Source organism: Petromyzon marinus, chromosome 35 (assembly GCF_048934315.1).
Source record: "Petromyzon marinus isolate PM22_M1 ecotype Great Lakes invasive population chromosome 35, UKy_Petmar_22M1.pri1.0, whole genome shotgun sequence".
In the NCBI taxonomy this organism is placed as follows: domain Eukaryota; kingdom Metazoa; phylum Chordata; class Hyperoartia; order Petromyzontiformes; family Petromyzontidae; genus Petromyzon; species Petromyzon marinus.
The window spans coordinates 7962915-7990238 of record NC_133701.1 but is presented as its reverse complement, the minus strand read 5'-3'; the positions used below and the strand labels follow the sequence as shown (position 1 = coordinate 7990238).

Below are 27324 nucleotides of genomic sequence, written 5' to 3'. Positions count from 1 at the left end.
GGGTTTACCAACTGCTAGTTACGACGGTTTGTCAAGAGATGGCACCAACTGCAAAAACCCACAAGACAAACACACACAAAAAAACAGATCACGGGCCAATGCGCCCACAAACACATCCATAATTTACTGGCTAACAACACTGGAAGCTGCAGCGATAAATCATCTCTTCAGCCCCATTCCAGGTCTCGCGCAGGTCTCATTGTCGTTCCATTTATTTTATTTTGCACAGGTGGAACAGGGGGTTTCCGTTTGTCTGGAAAAGCAATATTTGGCATGGAAAAAAAAAGATTTAACTTAGCCTAAGATAGTTAAATTTAACGAAGGTTTGTCTGGTAAATATGCAGTAAAAGGCCCAGAGTTACTCGATGTATGTGCTGTTATCTGCCACAAAAGAAAACAAGTTGAAATGTTGCATTAAAATGTACAGCCCTTTGTGAATTCAATGCTGGGTGTAGTTGTTTGATGAGACTTTGCCATGCTAAAGAGAGTGGGTTGGTCAGATGGAACATCCAAAAATGTGTTCAGAAGTAACTAGTCAGTAATGTCAGCAGTGGCCGGTAATCGAACTCAGCTGGTCAGGTTCGTTACGCAGTGCGCCAAGCACCATGCCACCGTTCCTCCCCTTAATATAGTATGAATAATCTTATACTATAATCCAGATGATAATTGCTTTATATCTCCGTGGTGGTATGACCAATAGGGGATTACCCCAAAGCCCAGAGGATGCTTACCAATATAGTATTGGTCATTTCAGTTGGAGTTTAACAATGAAATCAAATGGGATGTGGGTTTCAATCCCAGGAAAAAAAAGGTACAGCCCTAAAATGTATGCATGTTGAGATGTATTGTTCCCGCCACTGCTGGTGGAATGGCTAGAGGGGGCTCTTTGAGAGCACCTTTTAAATGTGTTTTGGCCTACTCTTCCACTCTGGACACATGTATTGGCAAAGGTGAAAGTACTCACGCTTTACCCCACCACATACTACTTTCTGATGGACGAGTTGTAGTGTGTATCCACGTATACTGCTGGGTGGATAGAGCCAGGAGGATTTAAGAAACATGCCCAGAATTTAAGAAACATGGCCACTCTTCTGAATGCCACGCCATGAGATCTCGAACCGGTGACATCTGGATTGCAAGGCCACGTGGCAGCATCCCCATCCCAGCAAATAATGATAGGACTGGAGAACAATGGCACAGGCTCTTTAGTGTCTGGCCTAATGCAGACCACGTGATTTGCAGATGTAGGACATGGAAGGGTTGTAGCCAGAAACTGTAAATCCAGTCATTTAGAATGGACCGAGTGGAGAATTCAACAATAACACGACCACGCAGCCATATCCTATGTGTATGTTTATATGAGTGTATGTGTATGTATGTGTAGGTTCACTCAGCCTCAAATGAGTACCTGGTGCAATGTGTAAACATCACCACTGGGGAGACGAGGGCGGTCAGGCATGGCGCTAGCCGTCTATCCCTTTGTGTGTCGTACCGGCCTTCAAAGCTGCTACTCGCTAACAGCACTTGCTCCAAAAGTCTGCTAAGGCTATACAGAGATCATTGTTGTTTGTGTTGTATGTGTGTGCGCGTGTATGTTTTTAACTCTTCAGAATTTTTCTGACCCACATACCGAATTGAAACCCAAATACATGAACCAATTAAGCCAGCTCAAACACAATAATACATATGCCTAAATACAGACGCCATAATGAACGCCGGGAATGATAAAACAATACTATGAAACAAATTCCCACCATATAAATGCATAAAAAAACAATACCATAGAGAGAAACTTTAGCAATAATTTAGCCAAAATAAAACCAGCGTGTCAGTGCATCAGACGTTTTTTGTTTATTAAAAATTTCCTAACAACTTTTTTTCAAATCAAGAAATTTGTACATACTCACTCAACTAAAAAATATATATTTACCATGATCTAATACTGTACACCTTCAATTCTGCTGTTCGTTGCTGGACAATTGGCATTTTGGGCCTGTGCTCAGCATCCGTGATTAAAAACAAAAGACAGATTTGCTACGAAAACCAAGATATTGTGTTCCGAAGGCACAGCACACCACGCGCTCGATGACGACGACGACAATGGTGATGCCTAATATAATTTATGAGGCGGATGGAGAGAGAGAGACATTTTACCGGTGGTAAAGCAGGCAGCGAGGCAGACAGAGACGACGCAGATGGAAACGTATACGAGCTTAGCAAGCTCCGTGCTCAAAATCGTTCAGCCAGAATGGGGTAGAGTGGGGGAAAGAATGCACGTCTCTAGTTGACCCTCATCAGCATAAAATAATTCACATGAAGGGGAGACGTGGCTTTATAATTTAGCCCCACACCACAAGGCAAATGCGCCAATTGCAAGGAAATCCCTGTAAGGTGGGCCTAGCCCAACAAATGTTGAGATCTTTCAATTTTGCGTGAATTATTTAGTTTTAAATGGATAAAAAAAAATGCCAGCTGGAACAATCAACTATCGATCAGTTAATCTATTGATGATTGCTTTGATTAATTGGGTAATGGTGATCTGTAGTGATAGCAGTAATTTTACCAGCTAGCACTGTTAACTAATTGTATTTAATCCAGAATAATGTTACCGTCTTAAATATAACAGCTTCTAAAGCAATGAAAAATGAGCAATTAAGAAATTAAAAATGAACAAAGGTCGGTGATAAGAACTAGGAATGTTTTGATTTAAAGCTTTCGTGACTGCAGGGATTCATATTCTTGGTTCTTTCGGTAAAGTCACGTAGCGGCCGAAATCCCTTCTACGTGACTTTACCGAAAGAACCAAGAATATAACTAGAAATGTGTTTAATTTTGTCATGCGTGGATCAGTATATACGGGAGCTGCACTTTCCTAGGCATTCCTCATCTGCTGTGTATTGGCAGTTTTCATTGCATCAGTTAAAATATCATGTAAAAAAAAATTATTATATTGTATTTATATTTTATGGTCAAATGCTACAATATATTGCTGTGGTCAAGCGATAGCAGGTTCGCACGACCGTTCAAGAGGTTCGCGGTCGAATTCGGCAGGCCGGCCTGGTTAATACTGCGAGCGTATTTACCGTAAACAAAACAAAAAGTGAGCACCATCTGCTTCAGAGTGGACGGTAAAGATCCCGTGACGTTACCGAAAGAGGAGTCGGCCAACAATGAGTGCCGGCGTTGTGGTTAAACATTTTGCACAAATGTGAGAAACTACTTGCAAATTACTTAATATCGAAACACCGAGCAGGACCCTCCTGAAAGAGTCTCGAGACTCAGAGAGCAGGACCCCCCCCCCCCTGTATAAACACGAGCATAATAATAAAATAATATACGAGCTGAAAGTTCCAACAGTGATGGCACTCGCTGATGAAAACGTCTATCTTTGGAGAAAGGTAGGGGTGCGAATGTTGCATGGGACCAGCGATGCCATTTGACACGCCGTCGCGATACACACTTGGCACACTCAGAGCTGCCCCACGACGCTCGCGTACACAGCAGACAAACTCAAGGCTGACAGCCAGACTAAGGCACACACAGCCACGGAGACACAGGATGGGATGTCAGGTTGCGTAAACAGGATATATGACCAAACACTTTCCAAGGACAGGAAATATTTGTTGCAGGGGGTTTCCTTGCAGACTTTACAGGATTTCGGCCGCTATGACGTGTTTATGTAGGATGATGGCCATGATTTAGCTCGCGATACTTCCCCGAAAACAAGGTGACGTGTACTCACCCAAGAAGGTGCTGGAGATGAACTCGGAAACTTGATTGCCAGATCGACTCATTTCTGAGAGGTGGGTAAGCTCCCGGTTCAACATCCTCTTGAACTGCAAGGAAACGGGAAAAAACAGAGCATTAAAAAACACACTCAGGGTCCCACAAATCTACACCTCCTGAGTACAATTAAAGGCGAAAACAATGTGGGTTTACAGCGCGTCGAAATGTGACCACTTCTCAGTGTGACTGTAAACTATTGTGATTATTATAAATTGTGGTTGAGAATTATTTCCAGATGTGGTCCTCCCATTCCATTGCACATCATCTTGAGATGGTGCTGCATTTACAACATCTTGCAACTCCAGCTCCCATTGCATTACTGCATGGCAATAGCAAAAGTGAGTCAAATCCGTTCTCCGCTCATGATCTGTTTAGCGTTCGGTGCCAGTGGTGCGTGCCAATTTTACGTTCCTATGGCAGGGGCCGAGTGAAGCTATAGGCCAACCCCGCTGTCGTACGATACAATGTGGATATCCGTAACGTCGCAATGTGTCCTGCATCTATGGACCTTCTTCAGACACAGTGGGCATATTTTTTTTTTTACACTACCCTACATGCTCGTGACCTATTTGGTCACGGAATTGGAAATGCGCTGCCGATATCTGTAAGGGAAATACAAGTGATCGCTATGCAGCTGTGAACGAAAGCTACATCTTCAAAGGCATGTCTACGTTGCGGTGGAGGCAATAGGCCGCGTCGGTGTTACGTTTCAACATGTGCAAAACTAACAACATGCATGGATCAAAACAAAAATTAGAGCTACATGCGATTAATTAAATGCACATGTTAAGAAAAATACATGTACAACAGCCATTTTAAAATAAGCCTCCATTGCTCACAGCCAGAACCATGGCTCGTATGAGATTAAAATAACAAGATTATCCAAAAGTCCCCACAATTTAGCATATATATCATGAAAAATTGATCAACATAACACATACCGTATATGGTATACCTCTACATCGCAATTGACTTGTCAGGGATTTTTTTGAATGAGAATTACCTTCACCTGGTACTGATAAAAATTTTGTATTAAGTCTATCAGAAGTATTATTGATTACAAGATCCCTGTTTGATTCAAGGAGAGACGAAGAATCTTACTCCTCCAATGTTAGTGTAACAATCCCGTCTGTATGTCAGTAAGCTTTCCACCAAATTAAATTCCTGCCCAGTTGACAATATAAAGTCTAATTATCAGCATATAACACTCAACTGAGCTACGTCCCATTGAATTGCTTCAAAATTCAGCAAACGCGTAACAGCCTCGTAGAGCATCATCAGCAAGACTGAAGAAATGTAATATATAATCCATGGCACACATCCACCATAAAACCAAACACCTACACCTATATACAGGCACACGCATATAATCAAAGTGTTTGTCGGGTGTCTTGATTTACCTTGATGTATCCCCAGGAAACAGACAAAAGATAGTTGGCCTCCGGCATTTTTGTCCTTTCTTTCTCCACAATTAACGTTTTTCAAACACAGTATATGGATACTGTATATATTACTTATAAAACGGCACGAGCAGATAATCCCATGGACGAAGTGCTCTCACTGACGTGCTCCTCAAACGCTCGTGTTTAAAAAAAAAAACACACACACACAGACGAGACGACTGAAATGAAAACCCCGGAGATGCCCAGGGCTGACGATGACGATGGTTGGTGGCTGCGGTGGCGGCGTTGTTTGACACGGACTGCGTCGACGCCGCTGCTTTTATTAATCCCCGGCGAGGCGAGAAGAACACGCGGAGCGGAGCGTCAACGGTCGGAATGATCGCAGGAACGTTTGGCGCAAGGAGTCGGCAAGCGGGTGATCATGAGCACAGGCGAGAAATGCTCGCGTTCCCGTTCCTCCGCCCACATTAAAGCCCCCCCCCCCCCGCGTCTCCCGCTGCCGCTGCCACCACCCCCTTTCCCCCTCCCCTCGCCTCTCCAGTTCCACCCCCCCCCCATCGCTCGTTCTGCACTCTCCTCCTCCTACTCCCTCTCACATCTCCCCCAAGCCACCTTCGCTCTCACGTCTCCTCTGCCACTCCCTCCTTGCCCCACCCCCCTCCATCTCTGCTCTCCGTCCACACTTCTGTATTTACAGCACTGCCAGCGCAGAGGTTTCACATCTACGTAAGAGGGCTTTTGTGTTTTTTTGTTTATTTGCCAATCCGCACTGACCAGCATGGTGGATTAAAGTCAAACAATCGTTATGAGCGGGAGGCAGGGGGCCTTCATCCAGCAGTCAATTGACAAGGGCTTGTAAAATGAAAACTTTTAGAAATAAATGTGGATCACGAAACGTACGGTGGATTTTTTTTGCGGTTGAATAAAAAAATGAAACTTTAATTAAAAGATGACGGCCATTTATTTCCGAAGAAATATTAATTTATCTAACTGCTTTAAATTCATATTGCGATTTATGAATAGCACTGGTATTTTAAAACCTATTACTCACCGATTAACAATTTAGAAATTCATCTTCTTTGGTTCTTTCGGTAAAGTCACGTAGAATGAGAATAAAATAATAAATTGATAAAATAAAATAACACAATAATATTCTCACGACGTTTCGGCCACAACACAAGCGGCCTTCATTAGGTGAAGGGACGAGACTATCTGGTAGGACAGCGCTCCAGCGCTCCAGCGCTGTCCTACCAGACAGTCTCGCCGAAACGTCGTGAGAATATTATTGTGTTATTTTATTTTATCAATTTATTATTTTATTCTCATTCTACGTGACTTTACCGAAAGAACCAAAGAAGATGAATCATTGCAGTCACGAAAGCTTTAAATCAAAATTTAGAAATTCCTGAGAAATATTTTTTTCTCAAATTATGTTTTTTTAATCTCCCTTGATATGCACTATCTCTCTCTATGGCAGGTGAAACCCTAAGCCAGACACAGCTACTCATTTACAAGCGAGGAACCAGAAGTAGATGCTGGAAAATATTCATGATTCACCACTCATGAAATCCAAACAGTGACAACAAGCAAGGTACCACCAGGGATCTTCACATCTGACTAATACGGTACTATTCTTCCCTCCGGGTTTGTTTGCACATTTGCCTACTCTCCAACTCGTTTTTTTTAACCAGAATTATCAAGGCGGTTACACATCCCAGGGTCATCAGCTCCCTTGTGAGACGTTTATATCCCTCCCAGGATCTACACGTGGCGAGATAGATCTGTCCAGGACCAACAGATGGGGAGTTTCACAAACTAGACCACCTCGCAGTCAAAAATAAATAAAACATCATCACAATATTGGTAAATAAGTCACACTTTTTAAAGTAATTACGTACAGCCTTCAACAAGTGCCTTATTTGCATAACAGTTCACCGGTTTGACACGTACACTATACCCAATGCAATGTCCTCATCCTGGGCGTGGATGGCAAAAGTCAGTTTGTCCGAGTGCGTCCGACACTGTGGGTAACTTTATGGCCATTTCTCCCTCATTGAGAAAGGTAGACAAAATTAATTTATGATCTGAATCGCAGCCCTAAATGGTCTACTTCCTAGGCCCAAACAGATACAAAACGCCCCAAAAAAGGAGACACCCCCCCCCCCCGCAGTAATCATATGGCTGATGAAGATGCTTGAAAAGGGACGGTGTGGGGAGGAGGGGGGAGGGGTTCCGTGGCTTTTGTGAAATGTTTTCACAAACCAGTAAAGCACCTGAATGTACGTAAGAAATCGTGTAACTTCCCAGCCGGGAGCTATCATTGCGGTTGGGCTTTTCGGATTTTATAAATGCATTTTTAATTCCACGAATCTGGACGTGGCCACCGACACAACACTCTTGACTCACTCGTACGTTGCGTGTGTGTCTGTGTGCACGAGCGAATGAATGTGCACACACAGGATGGACCGGTGCCTGCGGGTTGGTGTTGTGAGAAATGAGACATCGGCCTCAACGCAACCTTCCCAGCTACGGCAGTGACACGCGGGTGGTGTAACGATTGGCGTCCACGCTCTCTCTCTCGTGAGAGTGCAAAGACGCATTGTGCAAGGAGGGGCATGTGGGTGGGACGAGTGTTGCGGTTGTGCTGTGCGTTGCACATGATCGTGCGTGTGTGTATATATGTATGTGTGGGGGAGCGGTAGTGTAGCGGTTAGCACGCTGCGCTACGAACCCGGGGATCCCAGTTCGATTCCCACTCACAACCAATAATAGTGGCGAATATTTGAACCGGTCCTGGGCCTCCCCTAGGTCGACTCAGCCTCAAATGAGTACCTGGTGCGGTGTGTAAACATTGCTACGATGGAGACCGATTAGAGCGTTTGGCTATGTATGGTGCGAAAGAAGTTCAACATACATAGATATACAAAAGCGGCTGGGTGTGGTGCTGGCCACCTACCCTACCCTGTCGTGTGCCGTGCCGGCCTTCATAGTTGCTCGCTAACAGCACTTGCCCCGAAAAGTATGGTGAGCTTATATGGGAATCTTTTTCTTTGTATGTATGTTTGGGGTGGGGCAGGAGGTAAGTATGATATGGACTGTGGTATTATGATTATTGGTAAAGATGAAAAGCAGTGTTGTATTGAGACGCAGGTATTGGAATTGGTTCGTCCCTACATTTGATGTGTGAAATCACCAATTGCTGATATTGACCACATCACTGTATAAACAATGTTTTGTGTGTACATATGGGTGGAGCAGTGGCTTATTGCTTAGGGGGTTGAACTATGAACCTAACAACCTGAGTTGGATTCCCACTCACGGCCAAAATCAGTGGTGAATATCTACAACTGGCCCTGTGGGCTTCTGGCCCAGGTTGACTCAACATTAAACAGTACCTGGTTCGGTGTGTAAACAGTGGTTACGGAGAGACAACGATGGCATTGTTCTTACCACACCACCCTCTTGTGTGCCAAACCAGCCTTCAAAGGTGCTCCCAAACAGCACTATCCCCAACAGACCTTTAAGGCTATGGCGGGGGTCTTTGTGTGCTTGCGAGGTTGGTCTCCCGTGCATACTCTTTTTTAAACCAAAAGAGGCCCACTCATAACCAGCATGGGCCAGTTATAACAGCAGCTGGGACAAACCAGAAAACAAATTCCGTCAATGATTAAAGGGTTGCGCTAATACACCGCAGTCAACGTCACAAAAATGTTAAAAGTGTCAATTTTCCATCTGGAAAAAATTACTCAATAGAACTGTGCACATTAACCTTGACCAGTCACGAGCCACTCGCACTGGACCACACCAACTCGCATTGACCAGCGTGAAGTATGGTCAAACGTCATCCATGACCGAAAGGTGTGAGAGGGCCTTCATCGAACATTGGATTCACAAACTGCGATTGAGTTATATGGGGTCTACTTGCTGTTATATCCACGGCAAACAGCTCATTGCCGGGCGACAGACGCCCGTGCATTTTTAAAAACACACATTTCAAGGGTGGCGCTTCTTTTAATGTTGTGCCCTATTCTTTTCGTTGCAAACGGGCCCAGCCAATCGGCCGGCACGATTTAGACCGTCGTAAACCCTAATTGAGGCTCCCTTGTGCACACTAAATACTTTCTCCGCTCTCGCCTCAGCCTGCCGGGCCAGGCCAGGCCGGGCGGCAAAAAAAAAAAAATACTTTGGCAACCTTCCGCGGGTTCCTGAAAAACATCGAAATCCTGGCATTGTGGCAGGCACGCACCACCGTCATGCTGACGTGCAGAGGGCTTGTTGTGGCTTCCTACCATTCTCCGGCAGGCGCCAACCGTATATCTGCTGCCGCACCCCGGCTACAAACACATGCAGCCTGGTACGGGTCTGTGGGCTGACCTGTCTGCCACGGTGGGCTTTGTACAAGGCACCCCTCACGATGTTTATTATGGTAGCCTTCTGCTGCCGGCAAAAACAAACGACAGCGCGAGGAAGCTGTTTGATTGTTGCTTGAGTTTGAGGTCGGGCTAAACACCCCCACCCCCCCCCCCCCAAAAAAAAAAAGCGCACGAAAGCAATTACTGTTAAAGAGGTTGCAGATGAAAGGTCGTCGGTTGTGTTTCTGCTTGTTTGTCGGCACAATGGCGCGAGCTTCTTAAATCTCGCCCGCCTCCGTCCACCGAGCAGTATAACTGGGCGTGACCACGGTTAGGCAGATCAGCGGGTCGGGGGTCGCGTGTGGCGGGGTAACTAACGGGCGCTCCCACCTCTTCCAAGACATCTGGCCAGCGGCGAAGAGTCGGCCCGAATACATTCGAGAGCGGGCTTTCTCTCGTCGGGGGTCCTTCCGCTAGCAGTGGTGTTTGGGCGAGCAATTGCAGGGCTGCACCTTTGGCTTTTTTTCAAATTAGTGAAATAACAACAGTCGGTTCTCCTATAACGACCATGTGTTTACAAGACGCGAATGGGATGCAACGCTATGAATGTATTAGGGAACGCATTTTTATAACGCGGATGCAAATTGGATAAAACGCGATTCAGTGAGCAGAACTGCATCGTGCGGGTAGGAATAAGCATTCATACGGCTGCCTCGGCGTAGCGTCATACAAGGCGGGATGCTGCTGGATGCTTCTAGATGCTACCCACCACGCACCTCAGTCTTTGTTCAGCCTGCATATGGATATCACGTGTTACCGCGGACTGTGCTTTACCCTATATTATAGATTATATATTACAACACGATTTTTCCATAACGCGGTGTTCTTTAGGAACGCAACTACCGCATTATAGGAGAACAGACTATTCATTTGCTTCGGCTGTGATGCCCTCAAGTGTTAATCACAGTATCCTACTGTCGAAGGCCTGCCAGACAAAAGACTGAGTAGTCATTGGGTAAGAGAAACTTTTTATTTACAAACCTATATAAAGGTGTAAAATTACAAAACTATTTATTTTATTTTTTATTGTTTTTATTGTTTTATATATATTATTATTTTATTGTTTCCCTTCAACGTGACTTTACCGAAAGAACTAAGAATATTTATAGCCCTTTGACAATCTGCCGCTGGATGAAGGCCATGTCAGTCACGGTGGTGGTGTGACCATACTTCACCACGCTGGTCAGTACAGGTTGGTGAAGGTGGAGCCCAGGACTAGTGCAGATGCCACTCGCCACTGATGTAAGCCAAAGCCAGGAATTGAAGTCAGCTGATATTAGCCTTACCCAGGAATTGAAGCCAGGGAGCCAGGCTCATAGCGCAGTGCACTAAATACGGTGTCACCACTCTACCCCCTCTGTGCATGTACGGCCGTTTTGTCAATCCACTGCTGAATGAAGGCTTCCGCACACCATACGGGTTGTGGGGAGGTTATTTTATGAGACTTGACATCGCTGGTCATTGCGGACTGGTCAAAGGTGGGAAGCATAGACGTGGGAACACAGTACTGTCCAACATTTTTTTTTCTTTTGACGCACCTGCTTTATGCGTGGTGGTCATCCATCCACTATGCAGGCTGAACCACGTGACCTGTATTTGAATATAAAGCTCCAAACTTAAATTTGACACCGACATTCGGGTGCCTAGCTACCGGGTGACCTCACGGCTTTTGGGGCAAACTGGGATTGCGCGGCAAGCATCACGAATGACGAGAGGCACGGAGGCACCTCAATCGATCGGGTAAAGCCACACAGCCATGGTATACGCGAGTATCTAGCCATAACGGCAAATTGAGATTGACATTAAATTGTTCGGGAGAACATCCCTCGCCTTGTATACACGCGCATGGAAGCTTTGTGCCGCTGTAAGAAATCAAAGAGACACAAGGAAAAGAAAGTCGCGTGGGCCCTGTCCTTCACCCGACTCACTCTGCAGTGCAACGGAAGAGTACAGCGTATACTCAGTGTCCTTTGTGGAGAAGCCATCAGCACTGCCTTTCTGTATTATTGCGAAGACATTAATTACTTTGCCATATCAACGTCTCCTTATCAAGAGGCTATACAGACGGCCTATATATATACTAAACCGTCATCTTGTAACGGGAAATATGAATTGCATATATGAAAGCGAGATAGATACGTACAAATTATACTGTAGGTGGCCTGGGTGGTATCGCTTAGAACCTGAGTTTGAATGTGTTCAATCGCCTATGATTCAACGGGGCTCTCGTGATGGTCTCAGCCCAGTCACCAATGAGTGTGCATAAAAACAGCTCTGAGGATTCAAATATCAGTTTTACTGTCATGGGACAAACACTAATCTTCTATCCGTGGGTGTGGGACAGTCACTCCTAACGTGTGAAAAAAAAAAGCTTAATTGAAATTCACGTGAGAAAGGAGACAATTTTATTTTAAAGTATGACATTGGACAACCCTGCAATTGTGCATGGCACGTGTACGGCAAATACAGTGCTATCTATTGTAATATTACATATGGCATTATGTTCAGAAGCTAAATGCAGCTTTATTAATATGCATGACTGTTTTATAGCGCTTTCTATACTTTTTAGAAGAGGGATTGGTGAAGTATACAAGCAGGGCTTTGTTGAAGATTCATCTGGTTCTGGGTCCCCACACTGCACCAACATGCACTGACCAGCGTGGCAAAGCATAGTTCAATCAACCCCTATGGACGACAATGCATGGGGACGCCGTTACCTGGCAGTGGATAGACAAAGGGCCGTGAATGATTTTGGCCCCGGGTGGGCTTGGGCATAAAACGTCGCTCGAATGGAAGACGGCCAATGGTTGAGGATAATGACGGAGCGTCAACCAACGGATTAATGAATGCGTCCCGAGAGGAAATCCACCAAAGATGGAGCAATGAAATCTGCCTGTGTGCAAGTGGTGCGAGGTGGATCGTTATATAGGAGGATCGTTAGAGATGATTGTGGCTTGAGGAGGCCTTCATCCAGCATTGGCTTGGTCATGGCTGATGATGATGATGATGACGGTGATGGTTAAGTGGGTTTTAAAGAGTACCTTTTTAAAGTTTAGCAAACCTAACTAACATCTGCCATTCATTGGACAGATTCCGACGGAGTTATTACAAATACCCCGGGCTGCCAACAGACCCGCCGAGTAAAATTTTGGGAAAGGCAGATTTAGGAAGAATATTAAGATCTTGCATTGGAATGCACAGGACTAGTGTGCCAGCACTGTATAGGAGTCACTGATAACACAATGCGGATTGATATAGCATCTAATTGTGACCTCGACTGAAGACACTGTGCAGAAACAGTGGGCAAATTTATGTTATGGAAACAAGCGGTCAGTCGGAGGCAGAGGAAAGAAGGGAGTTCTTGAGGATGGACTTGAACAGGTACAGGGAAACAGCTGAGGACAAGGAGTTCATGACTATGGGGGCAGCAGGGGAGAATGATCGAACAACCAATGAGTAGGGTCTTCAATAGAAAGCCTTGGTTGCTGGAGCAGACAGGAGCAGAGTGCGATGAGAGGTGAGAGGTAGGAGTGTGTGTGGAGGGGAGTAGAGTGAGATGAGAGGTAGGTATGGGTCACCATCAACCCTCTCCTCACATTCAAGTTCCTCTGCCCTGAACTCCCAGCCATCACAAGACAGTAAAACATTCTAACCCTGGAACTGAGGACAATGCAATCTAATGGTGAATAAAATACTTGCAGAGACAAAAAAAACACCTGGTTGTCACTTCTGAAAACAAGCACATTGCCCACGCTTAGTATGTTTAAATCATAAGCTGGTAAGAATGCAGCATTAACACGTTCAAAATAACAAAGTAACGTATTTCTAGAGCCCAACCATGTATTTGACAGTGACAGCAGCATGGCAGCCACATTTTTAGATGTCATATAAAACCATAACGTAGCTGCATTCTAATTTCCATCTTAACCAAAAGGCAACCTGGAGCCTCAAAAAAACTCAGCCCATCAAGTTAAGGGCAGATAGCCCATAAAGCAACGTAAACGTTAATGTACGGATATTTTCTCAATGAATAAATACAGCTAGACCATACAATACGAGAATGTACTTGTATGTTTTATCCCGCGACACCTTTACCAGACATATGGAACTCGGTGGTATTTGCAGTTACGAGTGGTTTTTTTTGGTAAATATAGAACGTGCAAAAAAATTGGATAGGTGACAATTTCCCAATTTACTCCTCTACATTTAAACGCAGAAAATGGCCTTGTAACACGTTGCACGCGCCCGATGATTGTTAAATGCGTCACATGTGCCGAGGTTAAGTAATTAACGCTGTCTGCGTCACGTGGAACATGTGTACACCCCCCCCCCCCCTCAATTCAATTTGAATCGGCTCTACCACCGCAGACGGCGTTAATTGCTTCGTGCGGCACACGTGATGTGTTTAACAATCATCGGGCGCGTGCAGCATGGAACGAGTTAATTTGTATTTGAATGGTGAGGGGGGGAGTAAATTGGAAAATGTGCAAAGACACAGAGTGGTGGGTTGCAAGGACTGGCGTTTGGAAAACCCTGCTGTAAAAGGTATGGTTGTAAATGCTATAGTTTGTTTTCTCGCGGAGAGAGAAAACCTATTGCAGCTTGTGAATATTTACTGGAAGACCCGACCCAGAAGATCTCTGGGTTTGATTTTCTACGAAGCTCATGGTCCACTCTAAACCGAATCAAATTGGACAAACCATGGGCATATGCGGCTACCTGATGCACAAATGGAAAATTAAAACTCTCCAGTAGTGTGACGGTGGTCATCCAGAACAGACCATACAACATATAACGACGGAATGCCCAATCCACAAATACGAAGGAGACATCACAGCTACGAAACACTCCGCGCTGCTCCTGACGCGGTTATCTGGCTTGACCACCTGAATGTGAAATTGTAGTTGTTGCTCCACATCTACATCAGCCATAGGAAAGAAGAAGACTCGAAATTCATTCATTAATTTAGAATGAATCAATAAATAAGACATTATTGGTAAACACAAAGAACACACACTCCTGGGCACATTCTATTTCAAACTGCATATGAATTGAATTAATCAACACCAAGCTGCATTGGAGACGATGGTTGTGGGGAAGGCACAAATGGCAGGTAGAACTGAGAGACGGTGTTCCCAAACCACGCTTGTAATTTTATGATGTAGGACCAGAAGGCGACTTAAAAACCTCTCTCTTTCGTTTACGCTACTCTGCTGTTATTTCCACGCAAAAATTTTTTTACGAGGTCAATCGTTTTCCTCTTCTGCCACTGCTGTCTGAAAATCTGGAAATCCATCCTGTTGGCAGACCCTGCTGCTGCTAAATCCCCCCCCCACCCCCGATCCCAAGCTTAAGACTTTCTCGTTCCACACGGCTTACTTTTTTGGTTATCTTTAGCCCCGCATTTCCATCACCCACCTATAACCGCTTCCGTAGCCTTTTTTTCCCTCCTCTCCACACCGCAACCTCAAACAAAACAAAAAAATTCCTGTGAAATATTAATGAAACGCACTCGTATGCAACACATTAATAGCTAACCTTTAAGGTAATTAAAAAAAGGCAGTACAGTATTGGCTTTATAAAAATTAATGAAGGTTATGGCATTTTTGGATGCCTTTCATTCGTGCTCAGAAGGTAGGCAAATGAGGGCACCCTTAATCCCTTCTTTGGCGAAATCTCCCCTGCAACCCCCCGTCACCTTCCCCACAATCCACCGCACGCTCACAGCCGCCCGCTTCCTGCTCTGACATTAAAACTTCCGATAGAACGTCGCCGCCGCCCTGCGGGGATCGCTCCTAATGAGCCTGCCAGGGGGTCCTCCGGCTCCGTTCTCACGTGCTCGGATGAACCCGCCGTGCGGCCGCTCGGCGTGACGCGCACAGCCGCGGGGTGGAGGCTGGCTGCCGGAGGCGCCGCTGCTCCGGCAACACGAGGCCCGTGGGTGGCAATATGTGCGTCCGCGGTGGAGCAAGAGGGATACCGCTACACGCGTGCGCGGATTGAGGCGGCGGATGAACGACAAACGCGATGACGCTATTGGTGCCAACCGCGCATCGGTTCTCGACGCACTCCAACATAAAAGTATTTTTCTCTCTTGCTCGCTACTTTGTTGCACCGAAAATAATAAAATAACGTAGTGGGTTTTTTTTTTAACGGCGTACTAAAAAAAAAAACCTTGATTTGGCTTCTCCATTATGCCGGGAATAATGAGTTACGTAAGCGCAGTGTCTGCACGGACGCAGCATGACCTCGCTCCGTCGCTCGCTCACTCTGTCCCTGTCGCCCACAATCCATGCCCACCTCCGATTAGAACGGTTTGCTACGTACGGTGGGTAAGAAGTTCAACATACATACATACAAACATGCCCACCCACTGCCTTCAATTCTCAGTCCATCTCTCGCTTGCCTGCACGCCCGCCGAACCCGCTCGCTCACTCCCCCACCGCTCCACTCTGCCAGTCTCGTGTGGCAGAGCTCACACTAACTCGACTGATAGGGTTTGCATTGGCAAGAGACACGGACGGGCAAGATTAATTTGACACACCCGGATGAAGGGAGGCCATTGATGAATGATGGTGTACACCAGAATGCAAAATGTGCACTGTAACTCGCACATTCACGGGTTCTCGCGAGCGGCGTCTCATGCATGCGTGCGACTCAATCACTGATCTCATTCACCGACGCGGGTGACGGCGACTGAATTCACGCAAGATCGAAAGGAATCTCAACAGCTGTGCATCCATTGCACCAATGGACTAGGGGCTGTCTTAACAGAATATAAACCCAAAAAATTAGAGGCCTTTACCAATCCACTGCTGGATGAAGGCCTCCCCCATGACGTGCGGGTCATGGGGGTGATCTGACCATACCACGCTGGTGTGAATTGGTGAAGCGGGGGGGATGGATTTAGAGATTACTCGCTATTTATGTTAGCCATGATCAGGAATCCAACGTAAGTCACCCGGAATCGTAGAGCAGTCCACTCGCCATTACGCCACCATTCGACCTTTTTTTGTGGGGGGGCTCGTGAGTAATAAACTACTTTTGTTATCTGGGAGTTATGTGCAATATATGTATGTTTATTTAACACGGTGCTATATTTGATGTTGTATATTACTTGATTAACGAACCATTTTTAAGATGTGCACAGCCACCAACTTTTCATCCTCAATAAAACATTGAATTGTACTCAGCTGGTGGATCTGAGCCAATTGTGGAAATTCCACAACCCTAGGTGGTAGGTACGAGTCAATAACTGTACATCACAGTCACTGATGAACTCACACGAAGCGGTAAACAAATGAATGACCCCTGAGAAAATCGTGACGGACTGAGTCAGCCCTGACGGGCACTTCAACTCACAACCTCATGAGTGTGAGTCAGGCACTCTCTACAGTAGCCCCACCCAGTCCAATATACGTAACAGTAATCATAAAACTTCGCAGGCAATTTAACCGTCCACTGCTCATCAATCTCCATCCACATGAACATCTTAACGTTGATGATCGACACCCCCCCACCCCACCGTGGGAAAGAAGATGAATCCACGAAAAGACGAAGGCTTTCCCACATCTGTCATGGGCAATGTTTGTCCATACTTCACCATGCCGGTTAGTGTGGCTTTGTGAATGTGGGGAGGGGGGGGGCCCAGGACTGATCCAATGAGCATTCGCCGCTGATGTGGCAAAGTATCGAACTCGGGCGTCAGATTCACAGTGCAGTGCTGTTGCATCTCAAGTGGCTTCCTCACTATTTTAAATGAATTGGCCAGTGGTGTGGGTCAGGTGAGCTGATGACTGGTGAGCGTCATAAGAATGGTGAATGTCTGGCAAAGGGTAAGTTGAGTGTTACATGACGTCTTTAGCAAGAAGGGCTGCCCTCTCTTGCATAATGTGTGGCTGCAATAATCTTATCTCACACGGCAGGTAGTTTAGAGTATTGGGCTGCTCAAAATGTCCACGTGATAAGCCACTAGATGGTGAATATCGTAACGCTGTTGGCAAATGACCGAAGCGGTCAGGTTTGGGGTAATTGCTTAACGAAGTGGCTTATAAGGGGTGCCATGGTGGCGAGATGTTAAATTCCTCACCTGGTATACAGGAGAGCGTGGGTTTGATCCCAAACCCAGACGTCTGTATATTTTACATTTACATGTTCTCCCCATGGATTTTTCTCCAGGTCCTCCGGTTTTTCCCTCCACGTTTTGAATAAACGTGCGTTTAGAGTATTAGGCCGATTTCAATTTCCATGTGATAAGCCACTTCGTTGAGCTATCATTTGTGGCCAGGTCGTTTCTGAAACAAGAAGCTATACAGCTCAGCAGGCCTTACCTGGTAAAATAAAAATAGTTTAGTTAGTAGACTGTGCCGTCAGTCCATGGTTTGGGATTGGTGACTACAGTCGCGCGATTCACATGTGACTGGAAGTCCCATCACTGGAACTTGATGGGAATCCCATATCGGACAATCCGTGATGAAAGCTGTCCTCGGGCTTTGCCCGGATTTACACTTCTCTGGATTTACAGACGAGGTGCAGTCATGAAACATGAGATCCATCACTGCGATGATTATTAATGCTCATGAATCATCACGGCAAACACAGCTCCCCGCGCTGGCGGGGGATCAACGCTGCTATATCAAAGGCCTTAGCATCTTTCCTATGAGGCTGTTTCTGAAAATTACTGGTTCAGTTTCTACCCAAAAAACACGATTGGAAATTGCTGCAAGCCATTTATTACCGGAATAATAACCTTTGGTTTAACCAGAGCGGCATAAACTGAGTCCAGACTCAGATTTAAAAAAGAAGTTCAATGCTTTCGATACTGGCAATAGATTTTTTTAGTGTTAATTATCCCACCATTTTGTACGTATGGATGTTGAACTTCTTTTGCACCGTACGTAACCAAACATGCCACTTGGAGGTGATTGATACTTACAATGTACATGACATTCTTGTGAAGTTTAAGCAAAAGTTTAAGAATCAAACCGGCATAACCACATTCATAATGCCAACCACTGCACCACCACTCTCCCCAAATGTAAAGGTGCAGGCCTGAAATGTTTTTTCCTCACGCCGTTGCTGGCAGAATGGCCTGTTTCCATGCCAGCCAGGCCAGACATCTCGGTAACCATGGGAGTACCCACGCTCTACCCCACTACACGTGATGGTCTGCCGATCGACTAACGGGTGGAGAACCCATTTACACCGCTCGGTGGCTCGAGGTGGGCGTCGATTCGAGAAATCTTCCCCACTCTTTCAACTGCCATGCCGGGAGATCGAACCGACGACCTCAGTTCGCAAAACCATAATCATGCTCAAGGTAAATAATACAACAAGAGTGTGCAGCCACTGGAAAGATTTGACCAAGTTTGTGGTCGTGGCCTTCACAATGCAATTGCATTCCTCTCCGTACACGAGGGCAGAGACAGACCTTAGGAAAATGCATTATTAAGCAAGGGAAAGGCTCCCGAGTTAAGAGGGTCAGGATACCCTGCCCACTGAGCTGCCTTCCTCCCAGTGGGACGTCTCAAGCAGATAGGAGCTCTTTCCTCTCTACCCCAGTAGGCACTGAGTGTTTTACTTTCTCCACTCGACCTGCTCCACTTCAATAATTATACAGAAAGTCACGTAAGCAAGGCTTTGTTTGAAGGACGCCCACAGTCGTGTGCTGCCACACGCCTGGAATCTAGCATTGTGGAGGCAGTGAGGGTTTGGAAGATCCCACAAACGTTGGGAAGTTCCCTTCCGTTGGCGTTAAGGTGCCATACCCAAGCCTCACCACGAGAAGGTGGTCCAGCAAAAGTGGGGGGAACTAATGACATCTGTCTGCCCCTTCTGCATGGGATAGTGTCGCCCCCTTGTATGCGTTCTCTCTCCCATGTCACGTGCAAACGCTCATTCATTGGCTGAACACATTAATGCACAGACTGCAGAGCTTGGACAACTGTTGACTTCAGCTCACCGTCTGAGAGCCTCTCAGCTTGCCTGTGCTTCCTCAGGGTTATGGCATGTAATTTGCATGAACGATGACGCAATGAAAACTAAACTGGGGTGTGCACACGCGTGTGTGTGCGAGCGTTTGCATTCCTGCGTGTCGCACTGCTGACGCCCATAAGGACTCGACCGATTCTCTGATCTGACCCTTAGGCATCGTATTATGCAAATACATTTCCTGCCAACGCCAAGTGTCTGTCCGTCCCCCTGGTCCGCCTTATGAGCCACCCGCTGTATTTTGCATATAAACACGACCAGCAAAAAAATTAACAATTATATGACAGAAAATATAATAAAATAACACGTGTTATTAGCTTGTCAGATAGAGGAATAATGTTCAAACTAGCAGTAGTAATAATAACACAACTCTCCAACACACACATTTACAAAAGTTTGGTTTACAGACTAAAAAATGTCAAACATTTTTTAAACGACGTCAGAGCAAATATTCAACTAGGTCAGGGCCAACGCTTTTCCTGTTTTTTTTATTTCTTCTTTCCTGCCTAATGGTTGGGCGCCAATTCCCGCTGCTTTGCCTAAATTGCAGGAACATAAAAACAGCCCCCAGTTTTGAATTTGAGCAGCGTTAATCGGCCCCAAGTACCCCCTGTAACCCTGGACTCTGGATCCATGGCCATTCATCCGCCCCTGCATGAGACCATTTTTTTCTCCTTCCCCCCAGTTCAGACTTGCCGACTGCTTTCCCCTTTGGCTGCATGCAGGAAGAGATTGTTTTTATGCCTGTCTGTGTTTTGCATCCGTCTTTGTGTCCTTCCGTGGGGCCAGTCTGTACGCTGGTGTGCGTGTGTTATTTCTGTATGTTCTTTTGTCTGCTTGTTGCGTGCATTTGTATCAAGGCTGCACGAGTAGCGTTTATGCACTGGTCTTTGCGCACGCGTGTGCCTTCAAGTGGTTCACACAATGTGCTGTGTTCCATTGCCGCCACGGATAGAGCCACTGTCAGGTTGTATGTGGACCTGTCCTGATCGCCATCTCGGTCGACTCAGATTCAAATGAGTGCCTGGTGTTGCACGGAAACTCGGAGGACATAGGCAACAGGTTGCAGTTTAGGCCATACCACCACCTCATACGCGTGTGTACATATGAGAATCATGGGGAGCGGTAATCCAGCGGTTAGTGGGCTGCACTACAAACCCGCCGGCCCGAGTTCAATTCCCATTTCTGGCCAACAGCAGTGATGATTATCTGAACTGGTCATGGACCTCCCCTACGTCGACCAAGCCTCAAATGAATACCTGGTGCGGTGTGTAAACATCGCCACTGTGGAGACAAAGGCGGCCAGGCGTGGTGTTGGCCACCCACCCCCTCATGTGCCGTGCCAGCCTTCATAGGTGCTCGCTAACAGTACTTGCCCCAACAGTCTGTTACAGGCTAAATAGGGGGATCTTGTCTTTATATGGAAATCAAACTAAATATTGATATTAGGTGAATGGGAATAGATAAGTTCACAGTGTTTTTTGTCGGAGACTGCATTGGTTGCAATCATGAATATCATTGGTTTCTGTGGAAATTGATGCACTCATCCCAAGCCCTGACATGCCAACAACTAAGTTACATATATTTTTTGGAAATGATAACAAAAATATTCTTGGTTCTTTCGGTAAAGTCAGCACGTAGAAGGAAAACAATAAAATAATAAAAATATAAAACAATAAAATAATCACAACGTTTCGACTGCAACACAAGCAATCATCATCAGGTGTGAAAACCACAACAAGAAAATTTGAAAAAAGTGGCAACCTTGAACAAAAATGTTCAAGGTTGGAACAGCTACACTGAGATTGCAGGAAAACAATTTTAAAAAGAGACATTTCAGAAGGGGAGACAGGCAAAGAGATAGACTCTCGCTAAAGTTATTCACACCAACGTGAGAAGACATTTTCCGAAAAATGCCAACAACAACAAAAAGAAAGGTACCAACTTAAATAGATAAAATGTAAACTATCTTAGGGCTTGATGACCAATATAACAGTAATATTAATAACAATTGATATTCATGTTTTTAAGATAACAATAGAACATTACAACAGATACAAAAAACAGAGGTTTGATGATTTTAAATACATTTTAATTCAAATCCTGTGAAGGATACTAGAAATAAACTTATCTAACAGGAAGAGTGTGCGAAAGAGGCTGCAGAATGTATTTGCGTATGCAAATTAGGGCTACGTTAACCAGCCGGTACATTAAAAGGAAGCACACAGTCTTCCTTGTTAGAAACTGGGTTTGCTAATGACCTGATTGAATTACATGCCAGCCTCTGCAGAAGAGCTATTACTGAACTTGACAGTGTGCATGTTCTCAAAGTGGATCGGGGGGCATTGATGAGTCCTGTGGACCAAAAGCAGAGAGCTGATTCAAAGTCAATAAGATGTCTGTTTTATATTTGTTACCGTCTTTGGTGTGTTCCACTATCCGATTCTCACTCCAAGCATGCGAACTCTCTGTGTTTATATGTGCACTTTTATGCTTTTGCTCAGCGAAAGAAAACTTTAGAAAATAATTAAACAGAAATATAATATTGTGTATCCACCACAAGCACAGATGGAGTGATGAAAATCAGCTTGTGTGCAAAATCTAGAGGGACTGTTGCATCCGGAGACCATGATGCGACAGATTGGGGAGGCCTTCATCGAGCAGTGGATAGATCATGACTGGTGACGATAAGGATAACGACAATATGCCGTAGATATATCACAGAGGTAGGTCTTAAAATTAAGTGGCGTTTCTTTTGTTTGAGAAAGTTGTATTACTCGAGTTTCCACGATACTTTGGAACATTACCAAAGTGTTTATATTCTTGGTTCTTTCGGTAAAGTCACGTAGAAGGGAAATAATAAAATAATAAAAATAAAACATTAAAATTCTCACGACGTTTCGATTGCAACACAAGTAATCATCATCAGGTGTGAAAACCACAGCAAGAAAATTTGAAAAAAGTGGTGATTGCTTGTGTTGCAATCGAAACGTCGTGAGAAATGTATTGTTTTATTGTTATTATTTTATTATTTCCCTTCTACGTGACTTTACCGAAAGAACCAAGAATATGAATCCCTGCAGTCACGAAAGCTTTAAATCGAAAGTGTTTATAATTCAATTAACATGACCATAACCCCACGCATCAAGAAAAACATGTATTTGTCGCTGTGATCACCACAAAAGTGGACAGAGAGGAAGGGGGTAGAGGGATAATAATGTAGAGGGGGTTAGAATTCAGGTTGCCATCTCTGAGGTACAAAAACAGAGTCCAATTAATTTCAAGAAGAATATCTCACAGTACTAAAAGAGAGGAAGGCACGCTCGTGTGCATTGTTTTACACGGTGCGACATTATGCAACCTACAAAAACCGGGACTTTTTCAGTCTCGGAAGTACGTACAGATTTCCCATGACTGCTGGTTCAATAAGCAGACAATCCTCGGGAAAACCAGGACACGTGATAACCCGATACAGAAACGAACCATTTTGCTCGGAATGCTGCTGGTCTTGTGAAATGACTGGTGTTTAGGAGAAAGTGGCACATGTCAAAGAGAAATGACCCACCCTTACCAGTGTGACTGTTTTCATCCGGAAAAGTTAAATAAAATAGAAAGGTAAAGGTGCAGCCCTGAAATGTCTTTCTCACACCACTTGGCAGAAGGGCCTCAACTAGAGCGAACTCTAAATAATCCTTCGAGGTATTTCGGCCTCCTAGTCCATGCTTGCAAAATATTTTGAAACAGGAGGCAATAAGTGCCTACATTTTACCCCAACTTGCCAATCAACCAACTGTAGTTAACCCAATTATGCCGCTGAATGGACAGAGGCAGGGGAATTTGAAAAAGGTGGTCCATGTTTCAACTGCCGTGGTGGATCATCGAATCGGTGACCTCTAGATTGGAAATCCAGTCGGCTAACTGTTGTACCATGGAAGCATCCATAAGGGAGAATTTCAATAAATAAAAATAATTGGGGTCAAAAAAGTTGTAAATTCACAGATAAAAAATTTTTTTGCCAGAAGTCCATCACGTAAACAATTGGTCACTTGTAAGCTCGCCACTCTAAGCGTGAACTCGGGGAGGATTAGGATTTGCGCCATGTATCCACTGAGTTACACAACAAGTGGTGTGATGTAGGCAATTTAAAAGAAAACCCACATTCGGGGGCTCGTTAAGAGGATGGCGGCCGATTGGGAAGGCTTTCATCCAGCAGTGGATTTTAGCAGAGTGAATAAAAGACAATGACAACCCCCCCTCCCCCAAGTCACAAAACAACTTGTTCTTTAACCACCAGAATCCTAGTGGAAGCACTAAGCCATAAGACAATGCAATTGGCCAAAGACGCCACTCAACCTAACATCTCTTTGTAAAATGGTATACTGGTATGAAGAGTGGTGAATCATTAATGAGCTGGGTGGAAAATGCCTTTCAAGCGAATGCAACAGAATTATGGTGGAGAGAGACGCGCTAAATATTTGAACAGGTCCCATGCCGCAGATGGTGCAGGGATGCAAAGTCTTGGAAATGAATGAGATGCTGAGAGCAAAGTGGCATCGACAGGATGCCACTTTAGAGGAAATTAACAACACACCACCGTCTATTGTGATGTTAATATTTTTTTTATTTTGCAAAGACAATGAAAGACCCCGCCATGTTCGCCGAGACAAAAGTTAATTTTGATAGCATTTGTTGTCTCATGCGTAACCAAACCGTGTCGGACCACCACGCTGCAGGTCAAAACACCTACTTGACCTGTCACCTGATTATCACTCTTCTATTGCGACTACTGCTGCTACCACTACTACCACCATGGTTACAGTTTCCACGAACGTCACTCAACGATTCCTCCAGACATGCTAAGGACTCTTATCAGACTGACCGCTTTGTCTCACCCACAATCCGTGAAAACCACCAACGCACTTCGGGTCACAACACTTTTTAATTTGTTCAGCTCCTCTCCTCGCACTGCTCGAAGCTGGAATTCCCTCCCGTCATCTCTTTTTTTTTACACGTTCTCATAATGGCCTCGCTAAACTACAAAAATAAATATATCGACTGTTATCTATTCACACCTTCAACGGTGCTGCTGCTGCTGCTTGTTGCCAGCCGCTTGGCATTCCGGACCGATGAGCCTGTGCTCAGCAAACCGTGATGAAGAATATAAGACAAAAAAATCTTGGGCCACGAACTGCATCCCACAGCCCGCACAGGGCTGCTACGGACAGCTTTGAACAATTCCGTGCGAACAGATGTGGCCAAGCTGGCGAGGGTAACGGTGTGGCCCTGCAATTGCTTGCTGTGGCCACTTGCCGGTGGAAGGGGGCCTCACATGAGAGCAGAGGGGGTCCGGAGAGGCCCCCCCCACCCCCTCTCTGGAGGGTGTGAGGTGAGAGTACCCACAATGTCCCCAACCACACCCGACCTGGTGCCGTTTTACCCAAGTTATCTAAGAAATAAGGGGCCATCTATTTAGTAGTTACGCAAAAATCTGTCAAAACTTGACCCCTCCCCCCGTCCCTGTACGCACGCGAACTTTTTTGGGCTCGGGATGTGGGGTGGGATGTGGGCGGATTTAATTGCCACGAGTAGAACTGGTGACCTCTGGATTGCGAATCCAATGCGCCGAAGCAAGCAAGGCTAACGGTGATCGTACACAGGGGTGTTACTTTTACTTGCAAGCAGACACGGCTGAAAACAGCCAGCGCGCGTGTGTGTGTGTTGTGTGCGCGTGTGTTGTGTGTGTTGTGCGCGCGCAACCTTCCAAAAAAATTTGCCGTTCAGATGGGGGAGCTACATTTGCAGGACACGGATACGGACGAATCGTTCAAGGATGGATCATTCTAGGATGGATCGTTCAAGCGAGCGAGTGAAACAAGAATCGTTGCACCACATCCGTACGTTCTTGGTTAAATCCATGGCACCGTTTTCGCAGGGAATATTAATGCACCAGAGGAAGATCTGGTCTGCTTTTGTCAATTCGCCTCCGATGCCCGTCGCTTTCAGTCAAAATGCCTCCCCTGTCCATATCTCGATCCGTCTCCCTCGCTGCATTCGATTTATGTTTGTTCTCGCCTCCTTACTCCTCCGTCGCTCCTTAAACGTTGAGTTTTATAAGGGCACCACGGGGTGACCAGCCCCTCCCCACCCGCTCCACCCAGCCCCTCCCCTCCCTCCCCACCCAACCCCTCCCCACCCTCCCCACCCAGCCCCTCCCCACCCTCCCCACCCAGCCCCTCCCCACCCTCTCCACCCCTCACCCAGCCCCTCCCCACCCTCCCCTCCGCACCCAGCCCCTTCCCACCCTCCCCACCCAGCCCCACCCCTCACCCAGCCCCTCCCTCCCCACCCAGCCCCTCCCACCCGCCCCACCCAGCCCCTCCCTCTCCACCCAGCCCCACCCCTCCCATTTTTGGATGCACGACGGACGGACACAATAATAATCCCCTGTGGGCTGGTGGTGTAGTAACCAGCAGGTTCCTACCAGTAACATCGCAAATTTGACCGACGCACTACCACAATATTTCGTTGCGAGCCGGAATTGTGTCCCACCACACCCTACCCCACCCCACCCCCCCCCTGGTTCTTTGGGTTTCTCCGTGTTGCTGTTGTTGAAACGCATACAAGTTTTTAAAAAAATATATATAAGAAAAAATGAAGATTTTTTTTCTTTTCCCCCGGGGGCAGCGGAGTGGAGAGAGAAAGAGAGCCTCGCCTAGCTCAGGAGGAGGGGGCGAAGCGACAGCTGCACTCGCTTGAGCGATCGGCCCTGCCTGGCGCCTCCAGCCTCGCACTGTATGAATTAACCTGGTTGCTAGGACACGGCACTGTACGAGCACACAGCCGGTGCGCGCGCGCGCGCTGCGACAGAGGAGCGACGCTCACAACAACGTGCGGAGCGCCGGGCGGCTAAAAGTGCAAAGCAAGTTGGCAAAGCAGCAGTGGTGTAGCAAGCCTGCCCGTGCATCTGCCCGGTCATCTCAGTCAGCCGACCCATGGCACCTGCTGGGTCTGTCCCGTGGACCTCCTGCCGGCAGCGAGCCTTCGACACGACACGTGGTGGCCTCAAGGTGCACCTGGCCTGGCACAGACGCCGTCACCGCCACTTAGTGGCGAATGGCGGGTATTGGGTGCTGCGCCACGATCCCAGCGGACCCAACGTTCCATTCCAGCTCACGGCCAACACCGGTGACGGTTATCTGAACCGGTCCTGGGCCTCCCCTAGGTCGACTCAGCCTCAAATGAGCACCTGCTGCGGTGTGTAAACATCGCCACTGGGGAGACAAAGGCGGCCCCGGGCGTGGTGTTGGCCACCCACCCCCTCGTGTGCCGTGCCGGCCTTAATAGGTGCTCACTAACAGCACTTGCCCCAAAGTCTATTAAGGCTATACGGGGAGGAGTAAAGCAGTCACGGGGAGCATTCGTTACAATAAAATCTATATAAAATGGCTATTTAAAATCAAATTGTGCTTGGTTTTAACCGCCTCTGTCTAGACGCGGCTTTCCAAGTGGTAGGAACCTCCTGGTTATACCACCAGCCCACAGGGGATTATTGTGTCCGTCCGTCGTGCATCCGAAAATGGGAGGGGCTGGGTGGTGAGGGTGGGGCTGGGTGGGAGGGGTGGGGCTGGGTGGGGAGGGGCTGGTCACCCCGTGGTGCCCTTATAAAACTCAACGTTTAACCTACTCACGCCGGCTTGTGCCCGCCCTCACAGTCGGGCATATTTGCGGAATAC

At 46.3% G+C, this 27324-nt stretch overlaps 1 protein-coding gene across 12 annotated transcripts in view; it reads right to left on the bottom strand.

Annotated features, from left to right (window-relative positions):
* The window catches only part of LOC116948926 (3',5'-cyclic-AMP phosphodiesterase 4C-like), a 312029-nt gene that overhangs the window by 38303 nt on the left and 246402 nt on the right, over nt 1-27324 (bottom strand). For 11 of the 12 annotated variants that reach the window (XM_032966196.2, XM_032966198.2, XM_032966200.2 and 8 more), the window contains one exon: nt 3743-3836. In XM_032966196.2, coding sequence (XP_032822087.2) covers nt 3743-3836 — 94 coding nt within the window. Of the gene's footprint in view, nt 1-3742; nt 3837-5186; nt 5650-27324 lie in introns of those variants that run through there. The other variant, XM_032966207.2, reaches the window with a different exon arrangement.